Genomic DNA, 23,167 nt, shown 5'->3' on the forward strand with positions numbered 1-23,167 from the left:
ATAGATGCTGCTTCTATCATCCTGTGGATTTACTGTACATCACTTAAATCACTTGAACAGAATCACAGCACGACAGAGTTTTAGAGCTTAAAGGGCTCTCAGAGATTATTTCATTTAACATACTTAGAAAATAAGATTTAAAGAATTTAAATGGCTAGTTAACATGTCACACTGGTAATTACTGGAGCCAAGATGAGAATCCAGGTTTACTGAGTCCTAGTTCAGAGCATTTTTAATTTTTAAACACTAATCAATTTCCAGATTTAACTAAACACTTTTACCTTAAAAAGCTGGTTTATGAGAAAAATCTGTATTGATATTCAAATTTAGGCATACCAAATTCTGCAAATGTCAGTCACTATATGTTTAATGATTATCTACTCTGTAGGGACACTATGATACTCTGAAAGTTTAGGTACTTAGAACATTTGATTTGAGATTTCTGATTAGGAGAACAGGGGCTTGCTTTGTTAGCTATTATATTTCTTTGATTCTAAGATGCACATTTTAATACCTCTGAAAACAAAATTGATGACATTTTATATCTCTGTCATACAGGTGGTAGTTAAGACATAGTCATCAGTACCTACACATGCATGTGCTTGATAATTCTGGTGGCACGACTATAATTCCTTGATGTTTCATTTAACAACCCCTTGAGTACTATTTGAGAATGCAACAGAACTTCAGGTTATTGTCTGAAAATCTTTTGTTAGGACCTACCAGAAAGGTTAAGAAAGTGCTATTGGGACTTCCCTGGTGGCACAATGGTTAAGAATCCGCCTGTCAATGCAGGGGACACGGGTTCAAGCCCTGGTCCAGGAAGATCCCACATGCCGCGGTGCAACTAAGCCATGCACCACAACTACTGAGCCTGTGAGCCACAACTACTGAGCCCACGTGTCACAACTACTGAAGCCCGCGTGCCTAGAGCCCGTGCTCTGCAATGAGAAGCCACCGCAATGAGAAGCCCATGCACCACAATGAAGAGTAGCCCCGCTCTCCACAACTAGAGAAAGCCCGCGTGCAGCAACAAAAACCCAACACAGCCAAAAATAATTAAAAATAAAAATAATAGAAAGTGCCATTATCAGTGAGTATTACTGAGAAGAAAATCCGAGAGACAACTGTGAAGAAATGCTGTAATTCAGAGGTTCTTAACCTTTCTGGTCTCAGAATCCCTTTATATGCTTAAAAATTGAGGATCCCCAAAAGCTTTAGCTTATGTGGGCTACATCTATAGATATTTGTCATTTTGGAAATTAAATGGAAAAAAATTTTAATATATTTACTTATTCATTCCTTTAAAATAGCTATAATAAACCCATTAGATGTTAACATATTCTAATAAAAATAACTACACTAAAAAACAAAACTGAGAACGGCATTATTTTACATTTTTTGCAAATCAATCTTTAATATCTGCCTTAATCGAAGGCAGTTAGATACTCATACCTACTTCTGTATTCAGTCTCTTGAGATATCACAAACCATGTAGCCTCCAGAAAACACTATTGTACACTTGTGACAGAATGAAAGTGCAAAAGGTAAATCAAGTTCTAGTATTATTATGAAAATAGTTTCAACTTTGGGGGCTCTCTGAAAGAGTCTTGGAGAGCCTGAGAGGTCCCCAGATCATACTTTGAGAAGCACTGTTGTAACATCAGGCTTTTGATGGCACAGAGGACAATACTATATGGAAAAACAGGAACACCGACAACTCTATATCACAAAGTGATTCATAAGAGTTAGAGTCTAAATTATAATTCTAAATTGATTATACCTTAACCAATTTATTTTGCTAAAAAAATTCCTTTTTATGTATACATAAGAGCATTATATGATTAAAAAATCCATGCCTAAATAAGTCTAAAAGAACTCTTTCACTAGGTATAAAATAAAAATTCTATGTGATAAGAAAACCATGTATCATAATTTATTGGCAGTGTTTTTCATTCTTTGTGGTACATAAAATAATGGTATATCTTATCACTGATGGCGCCATAGATTCAATTAAATCCATGCCATATTCCCCACATGGGGAGAAATTTCAACGTTACTGGGATTTTTAACCACAAATAATGATGGGACTAAAATTACCAATTGCAAGGCAACTAAAATATTTGAAGAAAATGCTGTAAATGGGAAATATTTTAATTTGGCATTATACATTTCCAGAATGATATGCTTACAAAATGGAATACTGAAATAGCTTTGACTTATTCTGTAAAATATTTTTATAGGTTAATAACATTTTGGTTTGAAAAGTTGACATTCTTTATTCTTCAATCTTGAAATTGGGATTTATTTATAGGCTTAAAATATTATAAACTTTAAATGAAGAGCAGGTATATTTCAGATTTTTCTAAAATGGGAAATTATACTTCACCTTTAATCATTTGTAAAGTATTCTATGAATACAAAAAGAAACAACAAAAAAGAATAACTATTTACTACATATATGTATTCATCATTCTAACTCACTTACCTGGACTGTTTTTGCAGAATGATTTGCATGATTTAAGGTGGTTCTATCAGCATCTGAATCAGACTCTGTCTGCCTCAGGGAAGTACGTTTTTTCTTGGCAAGGTCTGCATCTCTATTGTACGAATATCCAAGTTTAGAAGTGGGAGATAAACTTAGTTTTTTGACAGGTGATTCAGGATCTGATCTGCATTCTAAGGGTCTGGAATTCTCTAATTTTTCTTGCTCCAAGTTACTACTGATGTCTAGATCCTGAAGCTTTTGCTCATCGGTCTCCTCACAAATAAAGGGTGGAGATACATCCTTCTTCTTGTCACTATTGTATAAGTCACTTAATTCTAAAGTCTCAGTTTTCAATAGTCTCTTCTTGCCTAACAAAACTTGTGCGTGGTTTGAATCTGTACTGTAACATATTCCAGGGTCATCGGATCCTGAAGTCCTTCCAGAGCTCTGCTGGGACTTTTGGGGTTCTGTGTCACTTTTAGTCCTGCGACAGTAAGGGGAGGCTGTGCTTGGACTGAGATGATCATCAGGAGTCTGGTGTTCACTTTCTGACTCTCCAACCCCACTATCATTTACAAATACAGAGTCGTCCTGGGATAAGAAGTCTACTGCTCCGCTGGTAGGCTGCTGCAGTTGAGGCTCCCGTTTCAGATCACTAAGCTCTGCATAGAATTTTTCCTGATCAACAGAACTATTTGTATCTGTTTCATAGTTTCCAACTTTATATGTGCTTTTACTGCTGTTTTCTTCTATTTGAACAACATTTAATTCTTGCCCACTGAAATGTGCCCTAATTTGATAGAGATAGGTCATAACAGTCAGTTTGTCAGGAATTGCTAATAAAACCATATCAGAAGGTTCCAATAACCGGGAAATTCCTATGCTGGCAAATCCATCATATGCCTTCAAAGGAAAGAAAAACAGAAGATATATTGAAGAGTTCAGACAATCCATACATTTTAATTTTTTTAAAGAAACTTAAAACATCATCACATTTTAAAAACAGCAAAAACAGCAAAATAACAGATGTTAACTAGACTTACTGTGGTGAGCATTTCACAATGTATACAAATATCAAATCATGTTGTACACTTGAGACTGAGGTACTGTTATATGGCAATTACACTTCAAAAAAGAGTTAAAAATAAAACACAATTCAGTTACCATTTTAAAAAAACAAGCAAAATTTTAATGGCTTTTTGTTGCTGTTGGAGGGTACATTATGTTACTGACATTATGCCACTGACATTATGCCACATGAACAGAACAACATTCCAAGCTGGAAATTTGTAAAAGTTTGGTAGATCCAAGAGTAAAACATTTTTATTAGTTAATAACAATTGAAATGTTCTTCTCCAATAAAGAAAACAAGCGAAAATGAGAGTTAAAACAAACAAACAAAAAAACTTAGAATTGACTTTTGTGATAAAGAACTAGGGTATAAAGAAATAATAATTCATCTGGAGCTTTATTATTCCTATCAACCCCTCTTTTCAGTGGTCATGTAATTGCAGTGATTTGTGAAGATAAAGTACAGGTAGATATCCCAAAAGAACTAACTCCTAGATTGCCTGGTATAAAATATAAGTAAGTGCTACTTAAGTCTAGAAACATAGAAACATTTTTAAAACGCCCAATTAAGATTGATTTTCATAATGAGCAGAGTGACTTCATTTTCACTTCATCCATTTTGGAAAGAAGGAAATGTTTTGAGTAGTACAACCTAGTTTAGAATGTGAGGCTGCATTGTATTACTTTTGTTAGCCTTTAAATGACTGTGGCACATCAGGTTTTTCTAGTTTTGAAGAATCAAAGCTGTTTCTCAATTTACAATTAATTATTACTACCCTGAACTAACCCTTGAAAACAGCATTGTGTTGCTAGGAAGCATTAAAAATATGGCTAAACATTTAGATATATTCTTGGAAAAACTAAGGACCCTCTAGTTATATTCTTGCTTTGGGATATAAAATGTCTCGTCTTTGTAACAACCCAGATATAGGATCATAACTCAAAGTTTTTCTAAAAAGAAAGTTTAGGAAATTATGTAACAATTCAGAAGGAATCAGTCTTTTGCATATACATGTTACAGTGCATTTCTACCTTTGAATTTAATCCTTGTATTCTGCCTGTAGTTTAATAAATGTTATGGAATAAGTAAGAAAGAAAATGAAAAATAAATTGTGATATTAAAACCTCTTCAGTTTTCACAGCACTATGCTTTATAGTATAGGTACCTCAAAATATTTACTTGAGAGAATGGCTCAGTTGGTGTGCATGTTTGGGCCTGTTTGTTATTTTACATGTTTTAGGAAAATTAAAGTCATTTTCTTCCTCATGAGTCCTGACAACTTGATTGACAGACATCAATTGCAACCATCAGGAAAAGCACCACAGGCAGTATTCTAAACATTTCCCAATTATCTAAAACACTGACATATTGGTTAAGATCAGATGTCACAGGTAAATACCATTTTTATTCAGCACTTTTTACAGACCTGGGAAAATGATTAGCTTACTTGTGGGGAATCTCCTGCTGGTGTTTTGTTTCATGTAGCAATTCATTTTATGCACACTAATTGCACTAAAAGAAATTTAAAAACAAACCAGATTTCTTGTAAGCAAGGTCAAGACTTTATAAAGGAATTTTCCCATAGGTTAACCTCTTCTGCAATAGTCAATCACCTACTGTCTTTTTAGCTGTGTGTGGAGAAAAAAGAGGTCTTTAAAAGAAAATAGTCTTACTCATTGCTAGATGTTATTTAATTGGTAAGGAGTCACTGCCAGTTATGTTATGCATCTGCATGGAACTTAAGACACAGGCACTGTTTCTTGTACTGTTTTAAGAACAATTAAGGGCAGATGGGGTTACCCGGAAGAACTGTGTGAAGCTGGAAATAAGTCTGTAGGTAGCAAATGATACTCAATGTAGATATCAGGTAAGAAGTTGTGGGACTTCCCTGGTGGTCCAGTGGTTAACACTCCGTGCTCCCAATGCAGGGGGCCTAGTTTTGGTCCCTGGTCAGGGAACTAGATTCTGCATGCCGCAACTAAAGATCCCGTGTGCCTCAATTAAGAGCCGGAACAGCCAAATACATAAATAAATAAATAAATATTAAAAAAAAAAAGAAGTTGCAAAGTGATGAAAAGGAAAGTATAACAACAATTATGTATTGACTTGTGCAATGAACAGAATCATCTAAATTAAAATCCTTTCAAAAAGCTATAATTGGGACTTCCCTGGAGGCACAGTGGTTAAGAATCCACCTGCCAATGCAGGGAACACGAGTTTGAGCCCTGGTCCGGGAAGATCCCACATGCCGCAGAGTAACTAAGCCCATGCGCCACAACTACTGAGCCTGCACTCTAGAGCAAGCGAGCCACAACTACTGAAGCCTACGTGCCACAACTACTGAAGCCCGTGTGCCTAGAGCCCAGGCTCTGCAACAAGAGAGGCCACCACAATGAGAAGTCTGTGCACCACAACGAGGAGTAGTCCCTGCTGGCCACAACTAGAGAAGGCCCGCATGCACCAACGAAGACCCAATGCAGCCAGAAATAAATAAATAAATTTATTTTTTTAAAAAAAGCTATAATCATCTGCCCTTTAAGATTTAATTGAGAAAAATTTTAATATTTAATTTATTATTTAATTTAATTTATTATTTTAAAATTTATATTATTTATTTATTTAAATTATTATTAATTTATTATTTAATTTATTATTATTAAAATAAATTTAATATTTAATATTTCTCTTTGTAATAATATGTAAATCCAAGGTATGTTCATCATTATTAAATTTCTGAAATAAATAATGTAAAGAAGTATAACTTAAGCCCTAATGAGATTCCTCATACTCTAAAAATATATAGCTAGGTAAAATCAAAAATGTTTGCTTTTCAAAATTTTAAACAGTAACTTGAAAGCTTCACCTTATAAAAAATAATAATGGTTTATTTTATAATGCTCTTATCTGCATTTAAATTTGCTTATTCAAATGCAAGAAAATGCAGGTAAAGAACTGTCATATCTAAAGGTACTTGTCTCTTGGTATCCATGGGGGACTGATTCCAACACCCCCTGCAGATATCAAATCTGGGGATGCTCAAGTCCCTTATGTAAAATGGTGGAATACAGCCAGCCCTCTGTATCTGTGGGTTCCACATCCATGGATACAGAGGGCCAACTGTATAACTTAATTGACAAAAAATAAGGCATTTTGCTTTGACAGACACAGGCTCTTCAAAATCATACAAGAAATAATTCAAGAGAATGACTTATTTTGAAGCATGATTTCTATAAAGAAAATTATACTGATTTTTAAAGATTACCTTTTTTAATAGCATATTTCAATAAAAAAACTGACTGCTTTTAAATGTTTTTCTCTGGGGCCAGCATCATGCATTTGCAAAGAAACAAGAATTCTTTAATGGAAATATAAATTTTGGGGTTTTTTTTGTTTTTAATTAATTAATTTATTTATTTATTTTTGGCTGTGTTGGGTCTTCGTTTCTGTGCCAGGGCTTTCTCTAGTTGCGGCGAGCGGGGGCCACTCTTCATCGCTGTGCGCGGGCCTCTCACTATCGCGGCCTCTCTTGTTGCGGAGCACAGGCTCCAGACGCGCAGGCTCAGTAATTGTGGCTCACGGGCCCAGTTGCTCTGCGGCATGTGGGATCCTCCCAGACCAGGGCTCAAACCCGTGTCCCCCGCATTGGCAGGCGGATTCTCAACCACTGCACCACCAGGGAAGCCCCTAAATTTTTGGTTTTAGAGAGCAATAAAAGTAAAAAAAATTTTGATTTAAATTCTCATCTGTTAATTGAACTTCTACCAAGGTTCCCTTTATAGTCTTTTTCTCACTGGTGGTTTTAACTACCTAAAGTAAATAAAAAACTTTAGCCTAGACTAGAGGTTATTAATCACTTTGGCCCATGAATTCTTTTGGCAATGAACCCCTTCTCAGAATAATGTTTTAATGTGTATAAAATACATATGATTACTCTTTTGACAAAATTCAGCACCCATTTTTGATAAAAACTCTCCAGAAAGTGTGCATAGAGGGAAACTACCTCAAAATAATAAAGGCTATATATGACAAACCTACACCTAACATCATACTCAATGGTGAAAAGCTGAAAGCATGTCCTCTAAGATCAGGAACAAGACAAGGAGGTCCACTCTTGCCACTTTCATTCAACATAGTTTTGGAAGTCCTAGCTACGGCAATCAGAGAAGAAAAAGAAAGAAAAGGAATCCAAATTGGAAAAGAAGAAGTTAAACTGTCACTGTTTGCAGATGACATGAAACTATACATAGAAGATCCTAAAGATGCTACCAGAAAACTACTAGAGCTCATCAATGAATCTGGTAAAGTTGCAGGTTACAAAATTAACACACAGAAATCTGTTGCATTTCTATACACTTAACAACAAAAGATCAGAAAGAGAAATTCAAGAAACAATCCCATTTATCATCCCATCAAAAAGAATAAATTACGTAGGAATAAACCTACCTAAGGAGACAAGAATAAGAGTAAGGAGACCTGTACTCTGAAAACTGTAAGACACTGATGAAAGAAATCGAAGAAGACACTAACAGATGGAAAGATATACCATGTTCATGGATTGGAAGAATCAATATTGTCAAAATGTCTATACTACCCAAGGCAATCTACAGATTCAATGCAATCCCTATCAAATTACCAATGGCATTTTTCACAGAACTAGAACAAAAAATCTTAAAATCTGTATGGAGACACAAAAGACCCCAAATAGCCAAAGCAATATTGAGAAAGAAAAATGGAGCTGGAGGAGTCAGGCTCTCTGACTTCAGACTATACTACAAAGCTACAGTCATCAAAACAGTATGGTACTGGCACAAAAACAGAAATATAGATAAGTGGAACAGGACAGAAAGCCCAGAAATAAACCCACGCACCTATGGTCAATTAATCTATGACAAAGGAGGCAAGACTACACAAGGTGGAAAGACAGTCTCTTCAACAAATGGTGCTGGGAAAACTGGACAGCTACATGTAAAAAAATGAAATTAAATCATTCTTTAACACCATACACAAAAATAAGCTCAAAATGGATTAAAGACCTAAATGTGAGACTGGACACTATAAAGCTCCTAGAGGAAAACTTAGGCAGAACACTCTCTAACATAAATCGCAGCAATATCTTTTTCAATCTGTCTCCCAGAATAATGGAAATAAAAACAAAAATAAACAAATGGGACCTAATTAAACTCAAAAGCTTTTGCACAGCAAAGGAAACCATAAACAAAACGAAAAGACAACCCACAGATTAGGAGAAAATATTTGCAAATGATGTGACCAACAAGTCTCCAAAATTTAAAAATAGCCCATGAGGCTTCATATCATCAAAACAAACAACCCAATCAAAAAATGGGCAGAAGACCTAAATAGACATTTCACCAAAGAAGACATACAGATGGCCCAGCAGCACATGGAAAGATGTTCAACATCGCTAATTATTAGAGAAATACAAATCAAAATTACAATGAGATATCACCTCACACCAGTCAAAATGGCTATCATCAAAAAATTCACAAACGATAAAATCTGGAGAGGGTGTGGAGAGAAGGGAACCCTCCTACACTGCTGGTGGGAATGTAAATTGGTACAACCACTGGAGAACAGTATGGAAGTTCCTTAAAAAACTAAAAATAGAGCTACCATATGACCCTGCAATCCCACTCCTGGGCATATATCTAGAGAAAAACATGGTCTGAAAGAATACATGCACCCCAGTGTTCATTGTAGCACTGTTTACAATAGCTGAGACATGGAAGCAACCTTTATCCATTCCACCGACAGAGGAATGGATAGAGAAGATGTGGTATATATATACAATGGAATATTACTGAGCCATTAAAAAGAATGAAATAATGCCATTTGCAGCAACATGGATGGACCTAGAGATTGTCATACTGAGTGAAGTAAGTCAGACAGAGAAAGAGAAATATCATATGATATTCCTTATATGGGAATCTAAAAAGAAATGATACAAATGAACTTATTTACAAAATGGAAACAGACTCACAGACTTAGAGAATGAATTTATGCTTACCAGGGGGGAAGGATGAGGGGAAGGGATAGTTAGGGAGTTGGGGACCAACATGTACACACTGCTATATTTAAAATGGATAACCAACAAGGACCTATTGTATAGCACAGGGAACTCTGCTCAATGTTATGTGGCAGCCTGGATGGGAGGGGAGTTTGGGGGAGAATGGATACATGTATATGTATGGTTGAGCCCCTTTGCTGTGCACCTGAAACTATCACAACATTGTTAATCGGCTATACTCCAATATAAAATAAAAAGTTAAAAAAATACATATGATTACAAAAGAAACCAATTATTGAAAAATAAGTATTTGAAAATATTAGGAAAATGGAATTTGAGAAACAATAAATGTGCTTTTTATGGATGTACAAACTGCTACAATTATGAAGGAGTGATGAGCTTAAAAGGTAGTTGTAGATATTTGCAACTGTAAAGTGATAGGAAAATATCTGAGATTCTAAAGGTGAAAAAGTCTCAGGCATGGCTAATACTACAATGGTTTGTTGTGTAAATTCATAATTGAAGAAAATGCTAAATTTCAGTTAAAGAAATGAGAAAATAAATTTTTTTTTCCCTAGCCATGATCAAGGATCCCCTGAATTCTATCCATAACTCCCAGGTTAAGAACTCTTGCTCTTAAAGACAACACTTTTCAGTTGAAGAATTCAATTCAGCAGGAAAAAAAGCATTAAATGAGTACCTGCTGTATGCTGAGATAGGTGCTTCCTCCTTTTTTATGTTGTGGTGCACAGAGAAAATTGTAATATTGTGCTGCATTTTGGGGTACATAGTTAAGTCAGCCTGCAGCCACAGTCAGCTGGCCCAGAGGGCTGTAGCAACTCACACCTGTGTAGCTACCCTGAGGGCTGAAAGGATCAGTATCTTCCCCACACCAATTGGGAAGCTCTGACCTCAGTACATTAATTAATTATGTGGAAAAAAACTGCACAGTTTACCAGAAAAAGGGGGAAAAAAGTGAGAAAAAAATAAAAAGAACCAATGTTCATATCTTTTTGCCTCTGGGAACATATGCATTCTTTTTTGCATACCCATCAGGCTCCTGCTTTCATCCGCTCCCAACAGGTTTTTCTAAACTCATGGCACAACAGTTTGGATTGCACTTTTTAAAAGCTAAATCTTGCTAAGAGATAAATAAAAGCAACATGCTTTAACAAACATTTAACAGTTAATGAAGTTCATACATATTATTATAATCTGATGCCAGTCTGGCACTTGTGATTTTTAAAGGCCATGACAAACTAGAGTAAACCATGCATCCTACTGGAACTGCAGGAAACAGACTACTTTCTGTGAGCTATAGTTAGGACCTCACAAAACAACCTCACTTTCCCCAAATTAATAAAAGCCTGCGGAGAAGCCAAAATTGACAGGAAACAGACTACCTTCTGTGAGCTATAGTTAGGACCTCACAAAACAACCTCACTTTCCCCAAATTAATAAATGCCTGCAGAGAAGCCAAAATTGACACTATGTATTTTTTTTCTTTGGCAATTCTTACCTTTTTGTTGTTCTCTTTAATGTCTTGAGGATTCAGAGACTTGTAGTCACTGAGGGAGAAAATGGCACAGTAGGTAAATACAGTAATTGATAAAAACAGCTGTTTTTAAAACAAACTGAATCTTAAAATTTGACATTCAATAATACCAAAGAGTAACCAGCAATTTCACAGCAATTCCATCAACAAAACTAATAGTGTGGAAAATTAAGGAAATAAATACGTAAATAAATAACAGTGATTACAAGTTCCAATGCCTGAAGCTTTCCATCTAAAAGAGAAGTTAAGGCAAGGGACCAGAGACTAACCTTGACAACCAAATTCACCATGAGGTAACCCCTTGTTGTCAATGTATAAAGAGCTACAGGCTTATCTGTCTCATCTCATTTTAACACTAACACAATTTTCATAATAATTTGAAGTCAGTTTTTTGTATGAGATTAAGGAAAAAAATATGCTCTTTTAAAACAGAAAAGATTGTTTTTAGGCATCAAGAAGGAACTACTTTTCTTTCTGGGATATATTTCTTCTCCCAAAAAGCAAGAGTATGGGTGATAAAAAAAAAAATCAAGTATTTCAGGACATGTGCTAAGAAATTATTTTATGGTTTGTTTCCTTTTCTTTTTAAACTTTATTATTTACAAAATATTTATAGGAATGTAAAGTGTTTCTACTTACATTAAATCTGGTCTAAAGTGGTGTAATATTGCACAAAAAGATAAACCATTTCTCCATGATGTAGTAAAATTGGTGATTTTCACTCCCCGGTAGTTTTTTGTAACTTCTTTGCACCATACAAGCAAAGACTGACTAGCATTTGGCTTTCGTCCCAAAACAGGACTTGGTATAGGACTCGGCTAGAAAAAATGAAAAGAGGAAAACATTAAAATAATTTAATGGAAGATGAAAATTAACATTAATTGACCTAACTGGATCACTTGAACACTTTGATGTCAGTATAGGTACTTCAGAACTGTCACTTCAAGACAACTGTAACCTCTAAGAAAGGAGACATAAATCTTAAGTTATTATCTTCAGTTTTAGCCTATGGCGTCTGCTTGACAAAGATATACATATGCAAGATTTTAATGTTATACATAAGAACAGGCCAAGAGCTACATTAATGGAAACATTAAAGTATTTAAATACTTAAGGCTGAATATCTGTATAACTCTCACATACTAAAAAAATCTTCCCCAAATGCAATCATGTACAAATATAGTTTCTTTTTCAGTATATTAAAAAGAATGTATTTTGAAGTCTAACTGTAGCACAAATTGTTAGTAGTGGAGAGGTCAAAATAATAGTTTTTAAAAATACAGTAATTGGGAATTCCCTGGTGGTCCAGTGGTTAGGACTCGGTGCTTTCATTGCAGGGGCACAGGTTCATTCCCTGGTTGGGGAACTGATATCCCGCAGGCCGCGAGGCACGGCCAAAAAATATATATACATACAGTAATCATACACATTTTAGTGCAATGATAACCATATTCAAACATACTTCTTATATAAATTTAATGCTGGCAAAACAGATTTAGTTATTAGCGACAGTCAGGTGTTGGTAGTAATAGCACACATCAGTATATAATTTGGATTTGCTCCAAATATCTTCTAATTATTGATGGCTACTTTTGGATATTATTAGGTTAGCTAGGTGTGTGGATGTAGGGGGATGTGTGTTTTAAATCTAAAGCATTTACTTGATTTTTCCCCTTGTTCATATACTTAAAACAACAATGATGACAACAAAACAAAAACTCATAATAAGATTTTTATCTTAAACTTCTGTTATTCTTAAAACCATGTCATTTTCTTTTACTGAATAACAATCACATTTTGTGATGGTAACTTTAGAGGTTGATATAATTGAAAACTATAAAAAAAAACTACTAAAAGTTTCTAGACTTTAAATACTGCTATCAATTAAGAGTGCTGGCTATAGACATAAATAGAAGCCCTCTAAAATAAGGTGAAAGGAGAACAATTATTTACCCCTAATATCATTTGAGTTTAACAAGCAAACCATTCTTGCCACACAGCTTACTTAAGGAAGACCAATGATGCCCCCATTTGACAAAAGGATGTTAGTGCCAAACAATTTAAATCAACCCCACATAATTATGATTTATGTATTCACTGCTCCTGTGGGAAGACAAGTAACAAACACCAAGAATGTAATTTCTTACTTTTTATTAACTGTCTGAGTAACAAATTGTTATATAAACAACCATGAATCTAGCAAAGCGCTGTTCTTTAAATGATCACCTATACAAAGTCAATGCTGAAAAATTTCCAGGTCATAAAAATCAGCAAATTTGGGTTAGTTCTACTTAATATGAACAATTAGATAAAAATAGAATCCCCAGTATAGGAAGATATTTACCTTAGAATAAATGATAGCTCTTTTTTCTTTTTTTTAACATCTTTATTGGAGTATAATTGCTTTACAATGGTGTGTTAGTTTCTGCTTTATAACAAAGTGAATCAGTTATACATATACACATATCCCCATATCTCTTCCCTCTTGCGTCTCCCTCCCTCCCACCCTCCCTATCCCACCCCTCTAGGTGGTCACAGAGCACCGAGCTGATCTCCCTGTGCTATGCAGCTGCTTCCCACTAGCTACCTATTTTACATTTGGTAGTGTATATATGTCCATGCCACTCTCTCACTTTGTCCCAGTTTACCCTTCCCCTTCCCCGTATCCTCAAGTCCATTCTCCAGTAGGTCTGCGTCTTTGTTCCCATCTTGCCCCTATGTTCTTCATGACCATTTTTTTGTTTGTTGTTTAGATTTAGATTTTTAGATATATGTGTTAGCATATGGTATTTGTTTTTCTCTTTCTGACTTACTTCACTGTGTATGACAGACTCTAGGTCCACCCACCTCACTACAAATAACTCAATTTTGTTTCTTTTTATGGCTGAGTAATATTCCATTGTATGTATGTGCCACATCTTCTTTATCCATTCATCTGTTGATGGATACTTAGGTTGCTTCCATGTCCTGGCTATTGTAAATAGAGCTGCAATGAACATTGTGGTACATGACTCTTTTTGAATTATGGTTTTCTCAGCGTATATGCCCAGTAATGGGATTGCTGGGTCATATGGTAGTTCTATTTTTAGTTTTTTAAGGAACCTCCATACTGTTCTCCATAGTGGCTGTATCAATTTACATTCCCACCAACAGTGCAAGAGGGTTCCCTTTTCTCCACACCCTGTCCAGCATTTATTTTTGTAGATTTTTAAAAAAATTTATTTGTTAATTTTTGGCTGTGTTGGGTCTTTGTTTCTGTGCGAGGGCTTTCTCTAGTTGCGGCGAGTGGGGGCCACTCTTCATCGCGGTGCGCGGGCCTCTCACTGTCGCGACCTCTCTTGTTACGGAGCACAGGCTCCAGATGCGCAGGCTCAGTAGTTGTGGCTCACGGGTCCAGTTGCTCCGCGGCATGTGGGATCCTCCCAGACCAGGGCGCAAACCCGTGTTCCCTGCATTGGCAGGCAGATTCTCAACCACTGTGCCACCAGGGAAGCCCCCATTGTGTGTTTTTAATCTCAGATGCGAAGTCAATTAGGACAAATCTGGTTTTAAAGAGGCCCCAAGATTATTTTTGTAGATTTTTTGATGATGGCCATTCTGACCAGCGTGAGGTGATACCTCATTGTAGTTTTGATTTGCATTTCTCTAATGATTAGTGATGTTGAGCATTCTTTCATGTGTTTGTTGGCAATCTGTATATCTTGTTTGGAGAAATGTCTATTTAGGTCTTCTGCCCATTTTTGGATTGGGTTGTTTGTTTTTTTGATATTGAGCTGCATGAGCTGCTTGTAAATTTTGGAGATTAATCCTTTGTCAGTTGCTTCGTTTGCAAATATTTTCTCCCATTCTGAGGGTTGTCTTTTTGTCTTGTTTATGGTTTCCTTTGCTGTGAAAAGTTTTTAAGTTTCATTAGGTCCCATTCGTTTATTTTTGTTTTTATTTCCATTTCTCTAGGAGGTGGGTCAAACAGGATCTTGCTGTGATTTATGTCATAGAGTGTTCTGCTTATGTTTTCCTCTAAGAGTTTGATAGTGTCTGGCCTTACATTTAGGTCTTTAATCCATTTTGAGTTTATTTTTGTGTATGGTGTTAGGGAGTGTTCTAATTTCATTCTTTCACATGTAGCTGTCCAGTTTTCCCAGCACCACTTATTGAAGAGGCTGTCTTTTCTCCACTGTATATTCTTGCCTCCTTTATCAAAGATAGGTGACCATAGGTGCATGGGTTTATCTCTGGGCTTTCTATCCTGTTCCACTGATCCATATTTCTGTTTTTGTGCCAGTACTATACTGTCTTGATTACTGTTGCTTTGTAGTATAGTCTGAAGTCAGGAAGCCTGATTCCTCCAGCTCCGTTTTTCTTTCTCAAGATTGCTTTGGCTATTTGGGGTCTTTTGTGTTTCCACACAAATTGCGAAAATTTTTTTTCTAGTTCTGTGAAATGTGATAGCTCTTTTAACTATCAATCTAGCATGTATTAAAATGACAGCCCCCCCCCCCCTGCCCCACACTGTAAGGCATGTGGGACTTCTCCAACCAGGGATGGAACCCACGCCCCCTGCAGTGGAAGCATGGAGTCTTAACCACTGAACCACCGGGGAAGTCCTAAAATGAACTATTAAATATGTAAAAGTGACTTTTCATAGATGCAATCTTTTAAATAATGGAAAATCTTTTAAAAAATGTGTTTGTGACTAGTTAATTGATTCCCTGGCTCGTCCACAGAGCATTCTTCACTGTAGTTCCAGATTAAGTAAGTAGAGGGATTTGAAAGTCACAGTGAAAAGTCACTTTTAGGTAAAAAGATATTTTCAAATCCCTCTAGCCAGGGATTCAATGACCTAGGCACAAACACATTTATTTAAAAGATTGCTTTTATTAAAATGTTTTCCTATATCAAATTATACTATTAAGGCATTGATTCGTTTCAAGCATGTGTAGCAGGTACACTGGCCAGATAATCTGCAACTATCATTACACCGATTAATTCTAATCGTCAATAGCATGTACATAAGTAAAGTACGAATGCCATTGTCACCATGCTGTAATCTAGAGTGGCTTTCTGAACTTAAAAATTGAGAAAAACCTACCATGTCATTATGATTATGAATATATTCTTGTTTCTAAGAAGGCTCAATATGAAAAGGCTAGAAGAACTAAAGTAAACTTTGGATTTATCCTAACACAAAACCCTTGTATTAAAACATCTCACAGGGATGCTTACTGCACTGCCAGGAAAAAGAAGTCATATGTAATGGAAGAAACTGATGAAATTATAAGCCCTATAAATGGTCATGTTGGTTGCAGACAGAAAACTGAAGTAGAGCCACTGTTTGATGAATCATCCACTTCAGAAGTGCTGAGCTTTCATCTGATATTTTGCAGAGGGTAATAAAGAAATAAATAGTTATATCATTTCAAAACCTTCAGTATATAAATGGATGAAACTGCTTGTTTCTTGCTACAGATGGCTCCTGATTTTGTATGTGGCAGCTTCCTTGACTTCCCTATGTCTCAGTTTCCTCATCTATAAAATGGGGGATTGTAATGGTACTTGTCTCACAGTGCTGTTATAGTAACAAGTTCTGCCTTCCCTGCCTCCCACCCATTATGCTCATTACCACTCTCTCCCTTGATCACTTTGAACCAAACTGACTTCTTTGCTGTTCCTTGGATACCCCAGATGGGGTCCCACCTTAGTGCCTTTACACAAATTGTTCCAGTTGTACGATTAACTCCAATACAACCATCTCTATCAGGCCTATTCTGACCATCCCATCTAATAATGCAACCCACCTCTATTGCCCAATCCCAACCCAGCACTCCTGACCTTCCCTTCCCTTGCTCTGATGTTTCCATAGTATTTATAATCTTCTTATGGTCCATATACTTTATTTTGGTCATTACCAAAATGTAGTTATTGGTTATGTTTATTGCTTATTACCTGTCCATCCTCAGTAAATATAAGGGCTATGAGGGCAGGGATTTTAATTTGTTTTGTTTTCATTAACCTATCCCAGAACAGTTCCTGGCATATAGTAGGCACTCAGTAAACACTGTTAAATGAATAAATGAACGCAAAACATTTAGCACAAAGTACAGCACACAGTAACCATTTGGTGAATGTTAACTGCAATTATTATTACTACCACTGATACGTTATCAGCACTTGAATTCCTATTTTTGAGGGTCTTTTGGAAATTTTAATCGCCATGAATTTCTTCAAGACAGTGGAAAATTTTTTTTGCAAACAGAGCTTTAACTCAGCCGTCCCCAACCTTTTTGGCATCAGGGACTGGTTTCCTGGAAGACAATTTCTCCACTGACAGGGTGGGGGTAGGGGAGATGGTTCAGGAGGTAATGCGAGTGATGGGGAGCAGCAGACGAAGCCTCGCTCGCTCACCCGCCACTCACCTCCTGCTGTGCAGCCCGGGTTCCTAACAGGCCACAGATCGTTATCGGTTGGGGACCCCTGCTTTAACTAGAAGATAATCTTGATACTCTATGTGCAAAATGGGGTACTTGGAATTTTTGGCAATCTTTTTTTTATGGGTTTGGTAAAAAAAAAGAAACTCTGAATGACTTTGTAATTTATTGTTTTCCAAAGAAAGAAAGACACCAAAATCTTGCCATTAAGGGTAGAACCAAATTTCAAATGTTGGAACAACTATTTAAAAGTTCTTTCTTGTATTTTTGCAATGACCAGATGTATGAGAAAGCACCTCTACTTAACATGTTGGGAAAGTAAAGCACAGATATTACAGTTGTCTTTTTTATGCACTGAGAGAGGAAATATCTAAAAGCCATTCTAATTATAACTTTATGATCAGAATGATCAGAGTCTGTTTAATTAGGTGATCCTCCCAGTTTGCTCTCTGTCAAGGCACTGTGTGGATGAAATTGCACAATCTCAGTTTAACTGAGAACTACAGTTAGATGTCAACCAACATGATTATTAAGGCAGTTTAAAGTGGTGAGAGTAGAGAGGATCTAGGACTTGAGACCACAGTTTGACTTGACAGTTCTAGGCTCTAATATAGATAATATTAAAATACTATTTCTGTTAACATAGCATATTACATACAGTATTAAAGACAGTAAGGCCACCAAGTTATTCTTGCTAACAACAGCAACAGGATCTCTTTCAGGAAACCTAGTCAAATAACTTGTTACAAAGTTTCCTAAGTTTCAATAGTTGTAAGAAATTTCACTTCCACTTTCTTCTACTCTACCCCTCTGACTACAGTTGCTTTCTCTTTGGCTGTCTCCCCTTCTTCCACTGATACAAGCATATATTCCTCTAGGTATTGCTCTAAATAGTTTTCTCTCTCCACACTTTGAATCGATTCACTCCCAGGATTCCAACTATCACTTCCATGCAGATGATTCCCAAATATACATTTATAGTTCAAACTATCTCAAGTTGACATTTCCAGCTGGCTGTCCTTCCTGCCACATAAAATTCATACTCAATATGTCCCAAACCATAATTATACTTTTTCCTTATAACCTGCTTCATTTTCATTATGTTTGCAAATGATATTGCAATTATATTGTCCCAATCATCTAGACTCTTAATCTCAGAATCAGCTTTGAACTCTCTTCCTTCACCTATCATCCTTTACTAGCTAATTCACAGGCAATTTTGATTTTATTGTTGTAAAGTTTTTGCAATTTATCTTCTTTTGCCTAGGCTATTGCAAAATCTTCCAAATAAGTTTTCCTTCTTCCAAATTCTCCCTTATTTGACCCATTGCCATAGCAACAATCTTAAAGTGCAGATCAAAGTCTCTAAAGGCTCTCAAGAACATACAAAATGATGTCAAAATACTGAGCATTGAACATCAAAGCTTTTTCAATGTATCTATTCTCTAGATGACTCATTATTCTCTAAAATCACTATGGTTTCCTGCCAGCTCCCAGCTCCCCCCCTTCCAGTCTTTGATCTTACAGACTGTCACCCAACTTGGAATATCTTCTGTCCCAAGTACAGTTGCTACAATTCTACTCTACCTTCAAGGTTAAGTTCAGTTGTCATCTACCACATGAACTCTCTTTCCAGCTCCTAGTCAGTGGGAGCACTTTTCAATGTTCCTTTGACTCTTTATGCCTCTCTTATAACATTTTTACTACAATATATTCAATTCTTCTTTCTACAAAAAGACTAACTTTTCATTAATTCTTAAAGTATATTCTGAGCACCTACTATTTCCCACATGCAATGTTAAAATCTTTACATGGATTAGCTCATTTAATCTTACAACTCCTCTGAGATAGTTGTTATTCCCAATTTCAGTTGAGGAAACTGACATTTTACACCTAGAAGTGGAGGAGTTAGAATCTATACAAAGGTGTTCCCATTCCAGAGCCTGTTCTCTTAAACAACATGCATTTCACACTTTGAGATAATGTAGTTTTAGGACCTCAGTAAAACCTGTAAGTTTTTTTGAGACTAGTGATTGCTTCGGTCAACTTATCTTTTTCAGAACTTAGATCACTGCCCCAGTGTATATTAAATTAATTGATTTTTAAAAAGGCAATCTACCCACTTTAAAACCTAGGAGTATTCTATTAATAAAACCCTTTGTGCATTCTGTTGTATTTTAGATTATTGGTTGGAACTAGAACTAGAACTAAGTACAGAGCAATGAGATACACACTACCATTGCTAAAGCTGCAGGACATTTTGGTCTCCCTACTACTGATTCTGGGTAGTCTTCTCCCAACCACAAATTATTGCAAATGGTTGAGGGAACTTTGGATAAATTTAACATTTGGTGAGCCCCAAGCAACAGCAGTGGTGAAAACAAGAATATTTGTATCAGTACTGTTCCTATCCTTTTTCAAAGTGTTTTCATTTAAGTAATTTCAATTTATTCTCAGAGAAAAACTGAAAGTTAGGCTTTGTTATTCTACTACTCGACAATCAGAAAGATTATTCTGTAATAAAGTCATATTGGGAGGAACTTCTGTTTACATTAAAGTAGGACTAACATCTGAACACATTTTTAAAAAGTTGAACAAAGTATTTTTTAGGGGACTTCCCTGGTGGTCCAGTGGTTAAGAATCTGTCTTGCAATGCAGGGGGTGATGGTTGGATCCCTTGTCGGGGAACTAAGATCCCACATGCTGCGGGGCAACTAAGCCCACATACCGCAACTACAGAGCCCACACACTACAACTAGAGAGAAGCCCGCGCACCGCAACGAAGAGCCCGCCCGCACGAAAAATCCCACGTGCTGCAACTAAGACCAAATAAATAAATAAATAAATAACAATTTAAAAAAGTACATTTTAGACAACCTTCTAAGAAACGTCCAAGCCTAGACCTGGACAGACTAGAAAACCACAGTGAGCGAAACTCTCAGTTCTCCTTTCTTAATGGCTGATCTGGAAGAGTGAGTTAAGAGACAGAGCTACACTTTTGGTAGACTCCCAAATAGCAATATGATCCCCTCTACCCTCAAAAGTAGAAAAAATAAAATAATAAAAAACATATTGTACAACACAGGGAATATAGACAATATTTTATAACAACTATAAATGAAACATAACCTTTAAAAATTGTAAATCACTCTGTTGTACACCTAAAACTTATATAATATTGTACAGCAACTAACCACAATAAAAAAAGATGAAAGCAAAAAATAATGAAATAGAAGGTAAACATACAATAAAAAGGATCAACAAAACCAAAAGTTGCCTCTTTGAAAAGACAAAATTGTTTAAAACTATAGTGTGACTGATCAAGAAAAAAAGAGGGAAGCAAATTCCTAGAAAAGTATAGCCAGAAGAAATAAAAAACCTGGAGAGTTCTATCACTATTAAAGAAATTGAATTTGTAATTAAAAACCTTCCTATAAAAAATTCTTTGACTTCAGTGATAAATTCCACCAAACATTCAAGGAAGAAATATCTCCAACATTACACAAATTCTTCCAGAGAGTTAGAAAAATGAGTGTAATTTCCCACCTCATTTCATGATCCAAGCAAATCTTTTTTTTCCTCGTGATACTTCTAAAAAAAAAAATTTATTGAAGTATAGTTGACTTACAATGTTGTGTTAATTTCTGCTGTACAGCAAAATGACTCAGTCATACATATATATATATTCTTTTTCATATTCTTCCGTATTTTGGTTTATCACAGGATACTGAATATAGTTCCCTGTGCTACACAGTAGGACCTTGTTGTTTATCCATCCTATATATACTAGTTTGCATCTGCCAATCCCAAACTCCCCTACCACCATCTCCCACACCCACTTGATAACCACAAGTCCGTTCCCTATGTCTGTGAGCCTTTCTGTTTCGTAGATATATTCATTTGTGTCGTATTTTAGATTCCACATATAAGTGATATCATACGGTATTTGTCTTTCTCTTTCTGACTTACTTCTGTCAGTATGATAATCTCTAGGTTCATCCATGTTGCTGCAAATGGCATGATTTCATTCTTTTTTATGGCTAAGTACATACACATACACACACCCCCCCCATATCTTCTTTATCCATTCATCTACTGATGGACATTTAGATTGTTTCCATGTCTTGGCTATTGTAAATAATGTTGCAATGAAAATAGGGGTGCATGTATCTTTTCAAATTATAGTTTTGTCTGGGTATATGCCCAAGAGTGGATCCCTATCAAATTACCCATGACATTTTTAAAAGAACTATAATAAATAATCCTAAAATAGAACAAAGCAGGAGGCATAACCCTCCCAGACTTCAGACAATACTACAAAGCTACAGTAATCAAAACAATGTGGTACTGGCACAAAAACAGACATATGGATCAATGGAACAGAATAGAGAGCCCAGAAATAAACCCACACACCTATGGTCAATTAACCTGTGACAAAGGAGGCAAGAATCTATAATGCGGAAAAGACAGTCTCTTCAGCAAGTGGTGCTGGGAAAGTTGGACAGCCGCATGTAAACCGATGAAGTTAGAACACACCCTTACACCATTCAAAAGTAAACTCAAAATGGCTTAAAGACTTAAATATAAGATATGACACCATAAAACCCCTAAAAGAGAACACAGGCAAAACATTCTCTGACATAAATCATACCAATGTTTTCTTAGGTCAGTCTCCCAAGGCAATATAAATAAAAGCAAAAATAAACAAATGGGACCTAATTAAACTTACAAGCTTCTGTACAGCAAAGGAAACCATAAACAAAATGAAAAGGCAACCTAAGGACTGGAAGAAAATATTTACAAATGATGCGACTGACAAGGGCATCAAAATATACAAAGAGCTCATACAACTCAATAACCAAAAACCAAACAACCCAATGGAAAAATGCACAGAAGACCTAAATAGACATTTCTCCAAAGAAGACATACATGTGGCCAATAGGCACATAAAAAGATGTTCATCATTGCTAATTATTAGAGAAACGCAAATCAAAATCAAGCAAATCTTGAAACCAAAATTCAATAGGATAAGACAAAATTACAAAAAAAGTCATGAATATAGATACAAAAGTCTTAATGAAATGTTAGCACATTGAATCTAGCAATTTATAAATTGAACAAACTGGACTTACCACAGGAATGTACATTTGACTTAACGTTAGCAAATCTATTGAGTTTACTTGCCAAATTAACAGATTATAGGGAAAATATATAGATACAACCATCTAAATAGATGCAGAAAAGTATTTAATAAAATTTTATGTCCATTTATAATCTATAAAGTAACCTTAGCAAACTAGTAGTAGTAGAAAATTCCTTAACTTGTATAAAGCCTACAGCAAATATCACAATGGTAAAGTAGTCAACGTTTTCCCTTCAAGATTGAGAATCTGTCACCACTTTTATTCAACAATGTATTAAAGGTTCTTGCTATTGCATTAAGGCCAGAAAAATATATAATGATATATTAGAAAAGGAACAAAATTAAAACTGATTATTTACATATAATGTAATTATATAGAAAATCCAAAGAAATCTACAGGTAATTCATTAGGATGAATAATGGAATTTTAAAAGGTTACGGGATACAAAAAACAATGTA

The 23,167-nt window shown here is 35.7% G+C and overlaps 1 protein-coding gene across 4 annotated transcripts in view; it reads right to left on the reverse strand.

Moving 5' to 3' along the window:
- The window catches only part of EHBP1 (EH domain binding protein 1), a 339,673-nt gene that overhangs the window by 91,482 nt on the left and 225,024 nt on the right, over window positions 1–23,167 (reverse strand). For all 4 annotated transcript variants that reach the window (XM_059943246.1, XM_059943245.1, XM_059943243.1 and 1 more), the window contains 3 exons: window positions 11,780–11,958; window positions 11,105–11,153; window positions 2,489–3,391 (listed from right to left, as the gene is read on the reverse strand). In XM_059943246.1, coding sequence (XP_059799229.1) covers window positions 2,489–3,391; window positions 11,105–11,153; window positions 11,780–11,958 — 1,131 coding nt within the window. The remainder of the gene's footprint in view (window positions 1–2,488; window positions 3,392–11,104; window positions 11,154–11,779; window positions 11,959–23,167) is intronic.

The sequence above is a fragment of the Balaenoptera ricei genome, chromosome 13 (assembly GCF_028023285.1).
Source record: "Balaenoptera ricei isolate mBalRic1 chromosome 13, mBalRic1.hap2, whole genome shotgun sequence".
NCBI lineage: Eukaryota > Metazoa > Chordata > Mammalia > Artiodactyla > Balaenopteridae > Balaenoptera > Balaenoptera ricei.